Here is a 16,380-nt window from a genome sequence, read left to right on the forward strand (position 1 = left end):
TCTTTCCAGGACTCACAGGGACGGGCGATTGCCCTTAATCAAAACCTTCTGCACTTGAACTCTTGTTTATACATTTTCAGTTTTTCAGGCTGCCTAGTCTCCCTGTATAGAGGCACTTGGACTTTGCTCTTCAGAAGTGAAAAAGATCTCTGTTCTCCTTCTACCCGCCGTATCAGGCAAACTTCTTTGGTTATTTGGTAGGAGTCAGTCTTGCCCGCGCGATAATGGGCGACCAGGATTCAACCACGATTCTCGAGCCCATCTACGGCCTCGGCGTTAGCGCGGAGACTTTCTGAGAGCAGGCTTGGGCCAGCTCCCGTGTCACTGTCTACAGCTAAAGGAGTGTGCAAGGCCTAAGATTGCGAGACTGCCACATTCACTTCTGGGAGGATGGGGGTAGAAAAAACTAAAAATGGAGAGATCCCTGCTTCACTCACCGGCCACCCTTGCCCGGCTCCCAGCGTTTGCTGGCATTTACCAGCGAATTCGTAGGGCTCAGAGACCGGTTAGGCGCTCGCGGGAAGAGGTGCTGGGAAATTAAGATGCAGGTTAGTTAATGCATCTTGGCCGCGGGCTACTGGCTCCGCCTTTGCATTAAGCGGACACTACGCGTAGCGCGCGGCGGGGAGGGCCGGCGGCCCGCGGGAGGAGACGAGTCGACGCGGCGGTTACATTGTTCTGGAGCCGCGTTAGCTCTTTGTGCCTCCTCTAGCGGCCGAGCTGTGAGGTACAGCCCTCTATTGTTCTAGGAGGACAGATACCTCCTGTGTGGGCGGCGAGAGCAAAGACGTAGCAGTGGCTGCGAGTGCCGAGCAGTTGTGAGCTTTTGTGTGCACAGACCTAGCGCGGTGCGCGTGGCAGTTGTGCTGTCTCCCGGACCTAGCCGCGGGCCCAGAGGGGCAGAGTGTCCAGGAGCCCTACTGGGAAGAGCACACAGTACCCTGCTGCAAGCCCGGAAGGGGGCCTTCTCCTGGAATGGGGTGATCTCTCAGAATAGACCGGCCATTTGGGGGACCTTTCGTTGTGGCAGTGGTTTACATAGGCGCGGAGAGTGGAAACCGCGTTGTGTGTGGTTGGCGCGGTTCCGAGCAGGCTGCGCACGACGTTCTTCCGGAGCGGCGAGCTCAGGCTTCCTCTTCCCGCTCTCGGGGCTACCCTCGCACCGCTGAGCCTGGCTTATGCGGTGCACTCTGCAGACGCCGGACGGGGCTGGGGGATGCAGGCAGCGTGCTCACCCAGGCTTGGGGAAGGGGTGTTTCCTGTTGAAGGATTCAGATCTCCAGTCATTAATCGCCCCTCAGAGTTGATACGAAAAGGTAGAGAAAATTAGCTTTCCCTGAAGAGCTTTCCCAGATTGGTGGATTCCAAATACTTTGGGGGTGGATTTAAAAACCTACTTTATCTTTCTCCTTTAGCTTACTCTTCATCCTCTCTTACAATTTTCCCTGATTCGCTCTTGGTTCCAGAGAAGAGAGAGTAGCAGTGAGAAGTAAACTGGAGGCTTAATGACAATTCCACAGTGTGGTACCCCTTTGTCTTAGGTCCCCAAAAGCGCCTTCAGTCCCTCTCTGATGAGCTCTAGTAAACCCGGGCTTCCAGGGCACAGGCAGCCAGAAGAAACTTGGCAGCTATTCTTTGGGGGTTGGGGGATGGGGGGTACTGTTAATGGCAGGATAACAGCTATTCTACTCCGGCCCATCTCAGAGCGCTGCCGCCCCCTCACGCCTGTCATGCAAAGGACAGAGCTTTTTTTAAAAAACCGTGCCTTCTGCCTATGTGTGTCTTAAAGTGATGTGGCGAGTGATGTTTTACCTGTTAGCGCGTCTCAGCTTTTACAGTAGCCCCGAAGCATTGGTGGGATGAGACAGAGCATGGCACCCAGAGTGAGTCTTCAGGGGCTGACCTCTGGGAGCACAGAGGCCTTTCGGAGGAGGAGAGCTGAAGCTGCCTCTGCGGGAGACTGCAAGCTGCCTTCAGCAAGTGGGAAATTCCTGCTGAGGACCCTGCTTTGCTCAAGCATTCAAATGTGTCTATTACCCCGAGTTGAAAGGGGACAAGAGCTTTAGCCTTTTTATCTGGCCATTTTATCAGCAACTACAAGTGTGTTGAGTGGTTATTATTACATAGGTGGCTTTTCAGTTTGGGGTCAGTAGATCAGTCTCTTCAGACACTGACACAGAAGCTGAGACTGGTAAGTAGGCATTATGTGCTCAGGAGCACTAAGGAGCAGGAACAAATGGAGAAGAAAAGCAGAGACTTTCTCTGCCAGAAGTATCAATCTGAATCCTCACTGGGATGTCCCCGAGGACCCACACCATTCAGTCCTGTGGCTCCGCTGGGTGGCTGGGCCTGACTTCCAGCCCCACCCATCTCTCATAACCAAGCCTCTTTTCTCTTTCTCTATGAATCTACGCTTAGTTTCCCTTTCTCTTTCTCAGTTTGGACCCCTCTGGGTCTTGTCAGAGGCCCAGGCAGACAAGGGTGGGAGGGGATATCAGAATTAAGATGTCTGATTTGAGCCTGCACCTACAAACCTCACCCATAGGTGAAGTGCACACGTTAAAACAGAAGCAGGCCCTTCGTCTCCTCTCCCATCCATGCAGCTAGGCTCTCTTCCCAGCAACCAGGGTGGCATTTCAAAGGGGAAGTGAGAATACTTCGGGGAAACTCAGATTGCCCCATTAGATTTCAGAGAAATGGATTGAGTCCAACTGCACGATTTCATTCAGAAAGGGTGGTGAGGGCAGCAAGTGGTTGCAGCCTCACCCAGTCGGGTGTCTTCGGCGGTCCCCAAGGCTGGCTCACCAACGGCAATTTTTATGAACCCTGAAAGACGCAGAAAGGACAGGCTCCTGAGCATTCAAGCACACTCTCCAGCTGGTAGCCCAAGAAGCCTCTGAACAAAGCACAAACGCGAGCAAGGAGAGACAGAGAACCCGGGCAAGAACCTGGATGGACACCCAGCTGAGGAAAATTGAGGCCTCGGTAACAGGAGTGATTTCTTCCAACTCCTGGAAGACAAAGTGGAGCCGCCCGGAGGACATACCCTGCCAGGGCTGCCTACCCCAAACCTGCCTCCTGTTCCTGAAACGGACAGATGCTCAGCCGTCTAAAGGCAGCAACTCCCAGCAGCCAGTCTGGAGTCAATTCTGTTCAGGCAGCCAAGGGCCCTTAACTAACCCGCCAAGATGTGGCCTGGGCCACCTGACGCCCGCAGAGCAGGCCGGGGCAGTGCCGAAGCGGCCCCAGTTCAGGGCACCACGTGCCTGCGGTGTCTCGTTGGCTACACTGGCACCCACATACCCTAAGAGGAGGGACAGGGGCCTCATTCGCAGAGCACCCCACTCTACCTCTCCTCCCGCTGGTCCTGCTCTGGGCCCAGCTCAGCCTATTTCTCCTGGCAGTTAGCTCGAGAAACGAGGCTAAGAGGCCAAACGGAACCCGCGTCCGTACCAAACACACATTTTCGCCCGCTGACTAGTCAGATAATTGAAAAGCCCGCTACTGACCTTGCCTGGTGAAGGGCCGGGTGTCTGGAGAGCACCTTCCTCCCGCACATTAGAGTGGGCGGGCCGCGGGCCGAGGAGGCGGGACCCGAGCAAAGTACTGAAGCCGAGCGCTGGCAGGACCGGGGACCAACGGACGCCGCGCATTTATTTTTATTCCAGGCTTTCCACCGTGTGGTTATGTCACTTTCTCAAACAAATGTGTATATGGAGGGAGATCGATGCTGATAATGTTTAGAAGATTAAAAGAGCATTAATGCTGGCAACAATAACGTAAACGTGTGGACCCAGATTTCATTGATCTGGAACTTGATCCGGCGCGTTTCCAGTAAGCCCGACGGCGCACTCTTCCCAGCACAGCGCTCCCCAGCGCCCCGGCTCCCCGGCGCGCCGGCCGAGCCGTTTGTCCAGCTCCGGGCGGGTCCTCCCTGCGCGGCCGCTGCCCGCCCCTTCCGACGCGGGGCGTTTACGGCCGCGGGGCCGCCGGCCCTCTCCCCTAGCACCCGCGCGCGCACTCTGCGCTCCCCGCCTCGGCCTCTGCGGGGGGCTGGGTCTGAGAAGCCGCATCCCGGGAAGGCGCCCAAGTCCTCAGCTCGCTCATTCCCGAAGAGCCGTCGCCCCGGTCGGCGCGGCCCACATCTGGTCCAACAGGTCCCGGGCAACTTCTTTCCTCCATCGAAACCATTCTGGAAAGTCGGGTTCCCTCTCAATATGCGGGAATAATAAAACCCAGCTTTGGAAACGATGTCTCTAAAGCTGCCTGCTAACCGCTTAGCTTCCTCGTCCGGGGATCCCCTCCCATCCTTACTTTTTCTCATTAAAAGAGATCCTTTGCATTAAATGCTCCTATTCACTGACTTTTTACACGGATATATTAAACAAGGACAATTAAACGCGGCCCCAGTGACAGAGGCCTGGGCTCCATTCCTCAAAATGATCTGCTTCGGCTAGTCGGGTCAACCAGGGAGGTATCTTGTTTCCTGCCCTGACTGGGCAGGAAGGTACCTTCACCCCACCTCCCCTTCCCACCCCCCGGAGAGAACTGTCTCTCTGAGGTCCCCAGTAGGGAGATTTTCCTGAGACTCCTGCAGTGATTGGAAAAGAGCCTGTGACTCTTCTTCCCTGCCCCTGGACAAAATCTCCACACCCTGCCCACTGCTCCCTTTACCAAGTGGCTGCATCTTCTTCCAGAAGGAGCTCTAAGGTGAATTTTACTGAGAGGATGAAAGAGCTGGTCGGAAGTATGTGTGGGATGAGAACTAACTTGTTTGTCTTTTGAAATTATAAATAACCCAGTTGAAGAAAGCTATGATTTTTCCTTCAAAAGAAGGTCTCAATCTGGAAGGAAAGGAGTGTTTTCCTTCCCTCTCCAAGAATGAAATAAGAATAAAAGAGGAAGGAAAGGGAAGACAGAAGAAATCTTGCGTTGTTCTGCTTTGCGGTATGACAAAGAGTAAGTCTGTATTTCTTTATCTCCTTCCCAGAGATGGGGTTCATCTTCCCACCGGTGGCCTGCCTTAAAAGAGGGAGATTTGATAGGGCTTCTTGATTCCGAGTCAGAAGGTGCCCTACCCCCTTCCTAAAAACTAGGTCAGGTGATCAGATACAGAAACTAATGAGGGTGGGTGGTTTCCTTCCATCAGGAAGATGTGGCTCCCTCGCCAGTGTCCCAGGTGAAGGACAGCTGGGTTCTGAGAGGGGTGAGGGGCTTTTGGAGGGTAAGGTCTTAGACTACCCCATCCCCATCTTAAATCCCCAAATAGGGCAGGATCCCTGGTGAAAGGTGAGGGTGGTATATAAGGGAAACCGATTCACCAAATTCTCTGTCTCCAAGAAGAGAGCTGCTGACTTCCCTCTGGAACCAGATTTGCCCAGAGGCAAAAGGTCCCTGGGCAGGTTACCTTCTCAAGCTCCAAGCCTGGAACCCTGAAGTGGGGAGAGCTTGCCTCTCCTCTGTCTTCAATCCAAGACTTCAAGTTCAGGTCCCTCTTGGTTTTCTGGCCTTTTGAACCCATTTCTAAAGGAAGATCAGAGGAAGGGGATTGAAGAGTTCTTGGGAAGAAAGTACTGGGCCCTGGCACAGTATGGCTGGTGGCTGCACTGGCAGAAACTGTCTTCAGGAAAAGTGGTATCATGTAGGAGAATCCCTGGAGTAATGAAAACCTCCAAGGAGAAACAGAGAGATTTCGTTTCTGGGTTCTTGCCAAAGGAAGGGAAATGAGGAGGGAATAAATAGAAATAATTGCCAGGATAAAGGGCCCTCGGGAAAAACATGAACACTGAAGCACCCTGGGCCTTAAACTTCATCTATAGACTCCCTGGCTTATGCTGACCCCTGACCCTCTCAGAGACCCTTGTTTTTCTGACCCAAGAAAAGTGGCTTCCTCTAGGAGGATGCATTTTTGGTGGGAAGAGACCATTATGAGGAAGCCCAATGGAGTAATTTATGCTGTCAGATGCAGAGCCTGTTCAGGATGTGCTGGGACCCATCATCTGTCCCACTAACCCACTTCAATGCCTGTGGGAAAGGCTTTTTTTTTTTATTTCCAAGCTTCACTCAGGGCAAAGAGTCTGAAAAATGCATGTTTTGTAGGGGCATGGAAGGAGAGGAGAGGTAGGGAAGTTGATTTGGTAACTCAGCCCATCTGATGCCTAACAAAGTGCAGATGGGCAAGGCATGGAAGCAGGCTGTGGGCCATGGAAATAGAGATAGTCTCACTTGGGGAACAGTCTCACTTGGGAAATAAATCCTAAAAGCGATGGACATTTGTTATGAAAAACTGTCCCACACATATTATCCCAGAGGGAAGGGAGGCTCTGCGTTCCACCTTGGCGCCTCTCTCACCATTTGAAGATCCATTACTCTTCTGTAGAAAGCAGACTTTGTTTGGGTTGGAAGCACACCTCCAATGTAATTTAATCAGCATTGGACTTTGGCTCCTGTAATCAAATATACATATACTTTCTCCTGCAGGAAGAAAAATAATTTCTCTGTAACTGGTATTGACTTGAAGTCATGTACTCTCTGGAAAGCATCACATTTTTAAAGGGAAAGGTAAAATAAAGGGGAAAAGAACCTGCAGTTTCAGTGGTTTGCCTTGCCTTCTCATTGCTAAGAGAGGCAGTTACTGCCTAAGAAAGGTCAGGAAGAGCATTCAAGAGCTCAAATGCTTGTGCATCACCAATGGTGGATATTTCACTCCAGCTTCCTCTGTGTAGTCAGCCTCCCAAATATGTAATAGTGGGAAACAAGACTGACTGACTCACCAGGTCCCAGGAATTTGGGCTTTATATTTACATTGGGCTAAGAGTTCCTTGGAGGAACTGTTTGGTGTTCCATTTTTCTACCCTGTTTGGAGAGGCCACAAGTAGCAGCAGCAAGATCCCAGTGGGCAGCAATCCCTCTCCTTAAGGGTGATTGGTGGCCTGTGCCCCACTATACCCCCAGGGCCTTGAGCATGAAGCTCTGCCCTAGAGCACCCCCCAGAGCTAGCTTGGACTCCCCACCCCCAAGGCAAGGCTCTGGGCTTTACTCAAGTTGAGTCTGTTAGGGAATCTGTTGTAAACACAGATCCATTGATTTGCATTTGTCAGAGAGTAAAGTTAAACCAGTGAAAAGAGAAGCCCTTACCCTTTTATGCAGGGCCAGGGAAACCTTTCATATTGATCCTATTGATCCAACCTTTCCCTTTAAGGAAACCACACAGTTAAAGACCCTCGTTCAATAGATTTACCCTTCGCGCTTGTGCTATTCCTTTAAGTGTTCTCATCTAGGATAGCTGGGCATTAGGCCCACACTCCAAACCAAACAAAAATGAAAAGGGGGTAGGAGAGGAGGGCTCAGGAGGAAGAACTGTGGGAAGTGAAATTGAATCAAACTGAAATGTGTAATGATTCAATTGGGGGCGTTTTTCTTGTTTCTCCAAGATGTCATGCAGGGATAAGGACAAAATTAATGCATTTAGCATCTTTTTTATACAAAAAATCTGTTTTATGTGCTAGAGTAGCAATATCTCATTTTCAACTGTAAAATTACTTCACTTAAGCCACTGTCTTGGTTCATTTAAGCTGGATTACTTAAAAGCAGTAAATAAAAAAATGTTTGAGTAAATTTGTACAAAAATATTTGTAGCAAATCAGGAATAGAATTGTCCCCCAAAATGCAGTATTTTAGACTCTGTATATAAGCATGGACACTGAAGTCACTTCAGAAGAGAGGAGTCTTAGAGTGTGTGTTCTGATAGATGTGGGTAGAAACTAGCCCCAAGAGTAAAGTACAAGTTTTCTAACAGAAAAGTGTAGATGGAATAGGAATCACTAAATAATGCTCAGTATCCCTCATGTTTGCAGATAAGAAAATGAAAGTCCTCTTTGTTTCCGTAACTGTCCACAGGAGCCATTTCACTTTTTCCTTGACCCTTTTTTGTTCTATAAATAACATCCATTGTGATTTTTTTCAACACAGTACACACGCTATTCCTAATTGGCTATCACTTGGGTTGTGTTCAGACACTCATGTTTGTTTTATGTGATTGAGAAATATTAATGATTCTGTAGGTGAGCTAATGTATTTATCTGCTGAGTGAGTTCAAAGGGCAGAGTTCAGCTATGGTTCAGGTTAATTGAACAGGAAGCATTGAGCTCTCTGGGCTGCGTTGAACAAGGGACCAGTCCCTTAAAATATCACACTCAGCAAACACAATTTCACTGTCCTCATCCTGGAGTCTGATGTAAGAGGCTCAGACCAACTTGGACTGCCTGTTTAAAAACCCAAAGCAAAGCTCAGCAAGTGCAACAAAACCCTCACGTCCCCCTTAGGGAAGAAGAGTTTTCTCATTGGCTAATTGCTTTATTGGTAGCACTGACCTGCAGAGCAGCTGCAGGGGCCTGGATGAAGGCTTAGGACTCATAATAATGTGCTCCATTAGAACAGGGCAAGGCATTTTTTGTTTACTCAATTGGAGCTCCCTGCAAAGTGCCATTAACCCCAGCCCAATTGCATGTGTGCTGCAAAAGCCAAAGGTCACGCCAATCAGGCTGTAGGCACAGAGAGCTCCGCCCTGGTGGGAGGGAGGGGCATCCTGCTGGCATCGCCCTCCCCAAGCTTGGCCCAGCCCTGTGGGCCCCTCCAGGGCTTCGACCAAAGCAAGCAGTTGCACAATTTGTTTACATTTCCCAATTGCCGAATCATGTTATTGATGACTAAACAGTTCTGATTTGAGCACCATCAATCACACCAGAAAAAATATCCTCCCACTGACCCCTCTTTTCTATTTATGTTCCCTTCATCACTGTGCTTTACAGTAAAGAGAATTGTGCAAATGGTGCGTTTTAGCAAGAATATAGTCTGGGTAAGTGCTTGACCAAGAGGATGACAGACGTGCAGACATGGCTGGAGGATTGTTTAGCAGAAACAAGTCTTGAGGTGGAGCATGGAGTACGATCAAGGCTTCTGGGGGGAGAGCACCATGAGCCAGAGTGCCACCTGCTGGGAGTGTCCTAACTGCAATACCCCTGGAACCTCCCACAAAGCCCAGGCCCCTTCATTAACTTTCTCTCTAGTGTCTGTGTCCCCATTCCCCAGCCTCTGGGCCACTACCCATATTTTCCTAGAAATTTCTTAAGGGGCTTTTTCCTGGTCTTTTGGTACTTTAACCTCTGCCTGTTCTAATTCATTGCCAAAGAGAAGTCAGCGATTCTGCTGTGGTGGGTGAGGTGATCCACCCACTCTGCATATTGAGGTAATAGTCTACTGCTTAGTTGGAAAGTGCCTGCAGGCAAGGGGTAGGGGGTGGGTGGGGGTGGGGGGTAAGGGGGAGGCACAGAAAGCAAAAAAAATATCTGGGAGAAAAGAGAAGATTTTGTGGGTAAGAGAAATGGTTCACTTGATGGTGCCAGTGAAGACTGTACCAACTGTAAGGTGCTCCGCAAAGGTGAAATACTGTACAAAGGAGAGGCGGTGGGAGAGGATTAGTATCGGCGGGGCGGATATCAGAAAACAGGTACGCCAAATCAGCGAGCCAGAGATGGGCTCTGTGAAATCCCCTGAGAAGAGAAGTAGGGAACCAGCCTTTTTGCAATTGCAAAGTGAGCCAGTGAGTTAGACTTGGAGCCAAACTGTGGAGCAGGCTGTTTCTCTGTGGGCGGCAGCTGTCTCCAGACTGGCCTCACATCGATCCCGGCGCGGAGCCCCTGGCCGCGGAGCGCCGGTAGGTGGGCTGCCTCCGCGCCCTGCCTCGGGCTTCAGCACCACGAACAGCGCCACGGAGCGCCAGAGAGCAGCGTTCCCGCGCTTGCAGTCAGAGCAAGTTTCCATCTCAACCCAGGGAAGGGAGATGGGCCCCTCTACCCGGATTAAATCCGGGCAACACCCCGATCAGTAGCTGCAGCTCTCTAGATCTTGGCGCCCCGGACAGACCAGGGCCTCAGGTTTTCCTCCCGAACCCCTTGGCTTTGGTGCTCTGTGTGAGGTCGGCGATAATAAAGGGAGAGACGTAGGGCTGAGAGGACAAAAGGTGCTAAACAACCCTTCCCTTGCGAAGAGGAGGCAGTGGGATGAACTGTTTTTCTCCATGTTACTGCCTTTTGCAGACACTGATTGCTGCTCTCGACACAGTATTTCAGATTTGGATTTCTTTTCACGGTTTAGTGTAATTACCCTGCACACGCATACACAAATGGCTGCTTCCCCACCCCGCGCTCTCCAATCCCCTCCTATATATGCTCCTGGTCTGTTACATCAAACAATAGTCTCACTTGGTATCAGCAGCAGTGTTGCAGCGAGAACCCACTATGGGACATCACTAGCAGCAATAAATGTAGAAACTGGTATTTGATTTCTTGAGTCATCCATCCTTGATAAGGCTCTCTAACAAAACCGCCTCCATCCCTTCTTCTTCCCACCGGGGTTGAGTCACTCAGGCCACACAGTGGAGTCACATGGCCCTAGCCAGGGTGAGAGCTGGCATAAGGTGCCAACTCTTGGCTGGCATTTTTCAATCAGTTGCTTGGCTTTTTTTGTATTTTTATTCCATAGAAAAGAGGCAAGTAGGTCATTTTGGTCTGTGATTGGGTGCAACTCACATCTCTTTGGGTTTCTAGGAAAATGGCCTTGTCTTCTCAAAGCTAATCAAAATGTAAAATTATTGTTTTATTTCAAGGAACTTTAGTTCAAGCTTAATTTATCACTAACATGGTTCTCAGAGTGGTGCAGCATATGAGCAGACCAGTGTGTCCCCTTTAAAAGAAAGAAAAGAACATGATAAATGAGATTTTTCTTTCCTATGACAATTCATCTTTAAATCCCAAGTGGCTTTTGGATAAAAGGAAAATCCAGCCCAAAACAAAATAAATGTGCTAGAGCATTCACTCTCAATGGTGAAAAAAAATATGTTCTGTGTCTAAATACCTACAGTTTTGTTCTAAAAATGAGCAGGATCATATCTGAATCAAACCTAAGAACTGGTTTTAAGTCTATCTGACAAACACTGACTAAAGCAGTTTCTTCAAGCCCTATGATCTTTGAATTTGAAGACATGCATTTCTTAGTTTTTGGGTTACGCTCAAAACCTTTCCAGTGAAATGTGAATTTGATGCAGGCAAAGATTTTTTTAAATCTACTTTATATGCATTACTCATCTTACTAAAATAAGGCAGTACATTTTACGAGGGCTTGTACTAAATGCACTTCTTTTCTAGTGAACTTTGGTTTTTAAAAGATATTTTGACAAGACTGCAATGTAAACAGGACTTCTCTTAGTCTTCTTTGATTCCAAATACTTAAAATGTGTGGAGTAAAAGAATTTTTTGCTATTCTGAAAGTGTGACAGATTCTCAAATCTAAATGATTAAAAAAATTTCTTAGATTCAGTTGCCTCATCTTTATATTAGTGTTCATTTCAATTCATGTTCAAGGCACAAGAGTGAATTCTTTATTCTCAATGTCTAACCCCTCTTATCCTTCCTTTCTTTCTTCTGAAGGGTAAGAGGCTGTCTTCCTGTTGAAGGCAATTCCTCCACTGCTTCTGGACCCTTGCCTCTCCTGCCTCCTGAGGACCTCAACCTTTCCTGTGCTTATATCCTCTTCCTCTCCATTAGTTTCTTCCCATCAACATTTTTGCACTGCAGTCTCTCCTATCTTTTTTGTTTTAAGGCTCCCTTAACACCTGTCCTAGCTTTCTCTCTTCTCTCCCTTCGCTTCTAGAATTGCTGTAACTCATTGCATCTCTTATCTATTTAGGCTCAGCCCTTTGCAGTCTGCTTCCAGTGCTCCTGTTTACTAAACTTGCTCTCAATAATGTCACTAGTGAGGTCTTTGCAGCCAAATCCAATGAATGCTTTTCAGTTTTAAATTGGCCTCTCAGCAGCATTTGACAAACTGCTGACCACTCTCTCCTCCAAACCCTTTCTTTTCTTGGCTTTTGAAATACAATACTCTTATTTTTCTTTTTAGCTCTGGCCACTCCTTGTCAGTCAACTTTCTGGGCTCCACTTTCTTTGTTCATGTAGCTCAACATTATGGCCTAGGTTGTTTATTTATTTATTTATTTTGATCAACATACTCACACTGGAAGATCTTATCCACTTGGTTACCATCTCTCTGAGGACTTTCGGGTGTCTCTCCAACCCTGATATCTCTGCTGAGCTCCTGATCCCTATTTCCTTCTGCATCTGGACATTGAGGGCCTGAATTCCCTCAAACTCAGTCTATCCCATAGTGAACTCATTTTCTTGTCCCACCCCCAGCCCCTTACCACCACCACTAAATATGAGTCTTTTATTCCTTCTCTCTTTCAGTAATATCACTTTGTATACAAAATCTCAAGCCAGAAGCTCGGAAATCAGCTCAGACTCTTCCCTTTTCCTCTGTCCCCTGAGTCAACCATACTATCCATGTGGATTATATCTGTCTATGTCTCTCCATCTCCTCTGCTGTGGCCCTACTCAGAGCATCACCTACTTCAACAGCCTTCTGACTGTTCTCCCTATCTCTAGTCTTTCCTTCTCTCATCCATTTTCCAAACTTAAACCAGAGTGATTTTTCCAGAGCCCAAATCTGACCACATTACACCCTTGTTTAAAACTCTTTGTCAGTAACCTGTGACTGTTGGAAGAAGGTCCGGACCCCAGGGCATACCAGCCCCTGTATGGACTGACCTCTGCTTACCTCCAGCCTCCTCTGACATCACTCTTCCCATTTACTCTGTGCTCAGGACTTGCTATACTTCTGCCAGCAACTCAAACACATTAAGCCATTCCTTTGGCCAGAAAACCTTTTCTCTATCAACTAACTTGAACTCAAAATTTCAGATCTTGGACTTAGACAGCCTTGCCTCTAGGAAGTCTCTCTGGTCTCCTAAATTGGGATGTACTTGGATTACCCCTTCCACTGCACATAGAAAATAGATAAGTGTCACCTGCTGAACTTGTTGGTTCCCCCTACCCACAGTGGCCACGCAATTAGATTTTAAGTTCCGTGAGAGCAAAGGTTGAGTATAGCATACAATAGGCAGCTAATAGAAAACTATGAATGTGTTCATAAATAACTTTTATGAGACACTGTTCCTGCCCATTTTACTCTCCCAAGTTAGCAGGTGGCATGTGGAAAAGAATATTTCACATTTCACAGTATCAATTTCTCATCAATGTCATTTTCTTTCTAAGTTGCTACAGGTGTGTGTGCATTTTAAAGGGACTCTCAAAGTGGAGTTAAGTCTTATCCAAAGATTGACATTATCAACAATGAGTTGAGGGATATGAAATGATCGCAGGATGCCAGTGGACTGTAGTCCCCCAAGGTTGCCTGCTCCAACCAAGTAGTTCTTGCTCTGCTCATACGTGGTCCTCTTTGCCATGTCTTTTCCTCTGGCTCCTACCTGGAAGGCCTTATCTCATCTGTCTCTCTCCAGATCCTCTCTCTGCTTCATGACCATATCCTTATCTGAATGTTCCCAGCAACTCTAGCCTCTTCTTTTCTCTCCCTTTCCTGAACTCCAGTTGCAATTATCATCCCTTCCAACCAACATAGCAGCTTCTTCGCTGTGGTCTTACACTACTCTTCTATACCTCCCTTCCCTAAGGCTCTGGAGAGGAGATACAACTTTGTGGCTGGTCCACAGGTATAGTAGGCATTTTATTCAAGTGAGTCATTTGATGGACTCCTGCTTATCAATTACGGGATCTCCTCAATTGCAGTTACTCTGTGGGGAACAGATTGTATGTACTTATACCTGGCATTCTTTTCTAGCCTCTACTCTTTAAAAGAAGATATTCTTTTCTATAAATGTTTTGGTCTTTGGTAAAAATACTTGATCACATAAACAAAAATAGATGCCTACGTTAATCTGAAATGAGATATAAGGTTAATATGAAGAAAATAGTGCCCATGGTGGCTTCATTAATAACACAGGTTGTTCTGCCTCCACAGAGAGCTGAAAATGTTGCCCATTTTAGAACATTTGAACCTGCAAACACATCAGCAAATCAGAGAGACTGGTGTTTCCTCTTTTAAATCATTTTAATTATCAGGAGACTAAATCTGCATTTAAATGGCCATTTCTTGACATACTGCAAATTCTCTTATTGCCTTAAATTTACCTGTAAAGAAAAAAGCCAGATGTCAACATTTTTATATTTATCATTTTATCCTTTCCTTTCTCACTTCCTATCTTTTGGTAAGCCAGTACGGAAATGAAGTTATGTGAGCTCTTTTTTCAAAACCATTTGTTCAAAAATTTTCAGGGTCATACACAGGTCTTCCTACACAGCACTAAACTAAGTAGTTAAGAGTGGGGAAAAAATAGCTTTTTCCACCTTTGATTTTACTGGATTTTTAAGATTTGAGTGGATAAATCCTCATTTACCTTTACAATGCCCATATGGGATTGAGGAAAAGAGATTTTATTATTATCTCGACCTTAGTGAGAAACTCAAACTAAGATAATTTGTTATGTCTTACATGGGAATTATGTATTGCCTTGAGGTATTTTATCTTTTTTACAGTTATGTCTTAACATTCATATTACATGAGTAACAAACTATGAAGACCAAGAGTATATGAACAGAATTTAGTGTTCAAATTAAAACACTCCAGACTTTCTTTTTCTGATACTCTTGAGTGCATTGCTATGCTGCCTGATAATTAGGAATGCTCGGTAAGCAGCTGACTTCAGCTAATGTCATTTGTGTGTCTTGCGTAGCCAAACCAAGTGTCCATTGACAAGGAAGCAGAGACAGGCAGACTTGGGCAGAGGAGGAGGTGGCTCTGAGGCCTCTCTGAGGAGCTTAGACCCCCAGTCAGAGGCCACCCTTTTCTCTGGCTGGGGCAAAGACCACACACACACCTTTTATCTCTTTGGCCTGATGCCTCAGCCTCTCCCTCTGCCATTCTCCCAAAGGAATCGTGTGGAACCCAGAGGAGTCAGAATTGCTGAGCTCACCCACGCCTGACCAGTTTTTCACCTGGAGCCTGGGACTCCGGTTTCCATAGGCAGTTTCTGGAAAGCGAATTAAAAGAGCAGAGTGAAGAGTAGGTGTGATCAGATTGGTGGGGAGAGGGGGGAAAATCCACAGAAGAGTGAGGTGGGCTTTTCCACCGTAAGCCACACCACCTCAGGAGTCCAGGTGCTGTGCCCTCTGAGAGCTCCAGAAGACCCCGGGACACGAACATTCCAATCTGAGTGGGGAGGAGCCCCAAAATAAGAAGGGAGGAAGTCTATAGCGGGTCACTGGGAACAGTGTCTATACTACCAGATCCTTCTTTGGGAAGGGGTTGGAGGCACCAAATATTCCATTCTCTTCTCTCTTATAGCTGATCTGACAGAGGAAGTGGCAGGGTAACACAGCTGAGTGAATCGTCTTTGGCTTTGAAGTCACACAGTCTTGGGTATTAATTCTAACTCTGCCATTTACTAGCCCTAACTTAACCTCTCTAGTCTCAGTTTCCTTCTTTATAAAGTGGGATAATATGTCCACTTTGGAGAGCAGATGTGTTAGGGATGATCTATAAAAGTAATTGTCAGATAACAGGCTGCTGAACTGTCTGAGACTTACCCCACAGAATCTCTTGCCTAGAGGTAAAGAGACAAGATGGCTTTGAATATTGCAGAGAGGGAGAGAAAGGAAATAAAGTACAGATTATATTAAACCTATTATGTGCTATGTGTCAGCTACCTATTACCATAATAATAATGAGTAACAAACTACCCCAAAATTCATGGCATTCAACAATAAGCATTTTTTTTCTCATGTATCTGCAGAATTCCGCTGATCTAGGTTGATCCCAGCTGAGCTTGTCCATGCATCTATGGTTTGGGTGGTTTGATCATGTATCTGTGGGTGGTTTTGCTCCATGTATTTCCCATCCTCTCCTAGGACCACTGTGGTAGCCACGGCATGTCCTCATGCAGTGGCAAAGGGGAAAGCGAAACAATAACATACTCTGTAACATTCTGCTAGTAAAAGCAAGTCACATGGCTGAGCCCAGAGACAGAGGAGAGGGCACTACAGGGTTACATGGCAAGGAGCATGGGTACAGGAAAGGTGAATTGACAGGAACAGTGAATTGAAACTTTTTTTTTCAGTCCATCTCATACCACATATTTCAGTTCTCTATTATTCTTGTAGGAAACCATCCCTAGGGTAGGGATAGGATAGGACAACAAATAGAAAATTAATGTGGAAGTATTTTTAAATACTTTATTATTTTCTATTTCACACAACTAACAAACCTATGCCCAACTTGATAGGAAACATATTCTTTGTAATAAGACAACTGGGTACATGCCTGATTTAGTCTTCTAAATCACAGCAAGATCATAGCAAGCAGGGACCCTGAGCCTTCCTCCCCTTCATCTTCCCTTCAGTGCTAACACAG

At 47.1% G+C, this 16,380-nt stretch overlaps 1 protein-coding gene across 2 annotated transcripts in view; it reads left to right on the top strand.

Annotated features, from left to right (window-relative positions):
- The window catches only part of ONECUT2 (one cut homeobox 2), a 41,164-nt gene that overhangs the window by 1,890 nt on the left and 22,894 nt on the right, over positions 1-16,380 (top strand). Inside the window, exon 2 of one of the 2 annotated variants that reach the window (XM_057504215.1) lies at positions 2,546-3,641. The exons of the other annotated variant lie outside the window; for it this stretch is intronic. Coding sequence (XP_057360198.1) covers positions 2,546-2,607 — 62 coding nt within the window. The 3' untranslated portion in view covers positions 2,608-3,641. Of the gene's footprint in view, positions 1-2,545; positions 3,642-16,380 lie in introns of those variants that run through there. 2 annotated transcript variants of the gene reach the window in all.

Source organism: Manis pentadactyla, chromosome 6, assembly GCF_030020395.1.
Source record: "Manis pentadactyla isolate mManPen7 chromosome 6, mManPen7.hap1, whole genome shotgun sequence".
In the NCBI taxonomy this organism is placed as follows: Eukaryota; Metazoa; Chordata; class Mammalia; order Pholidota; family Manidae; genus Manis; species Manis pentadactyla.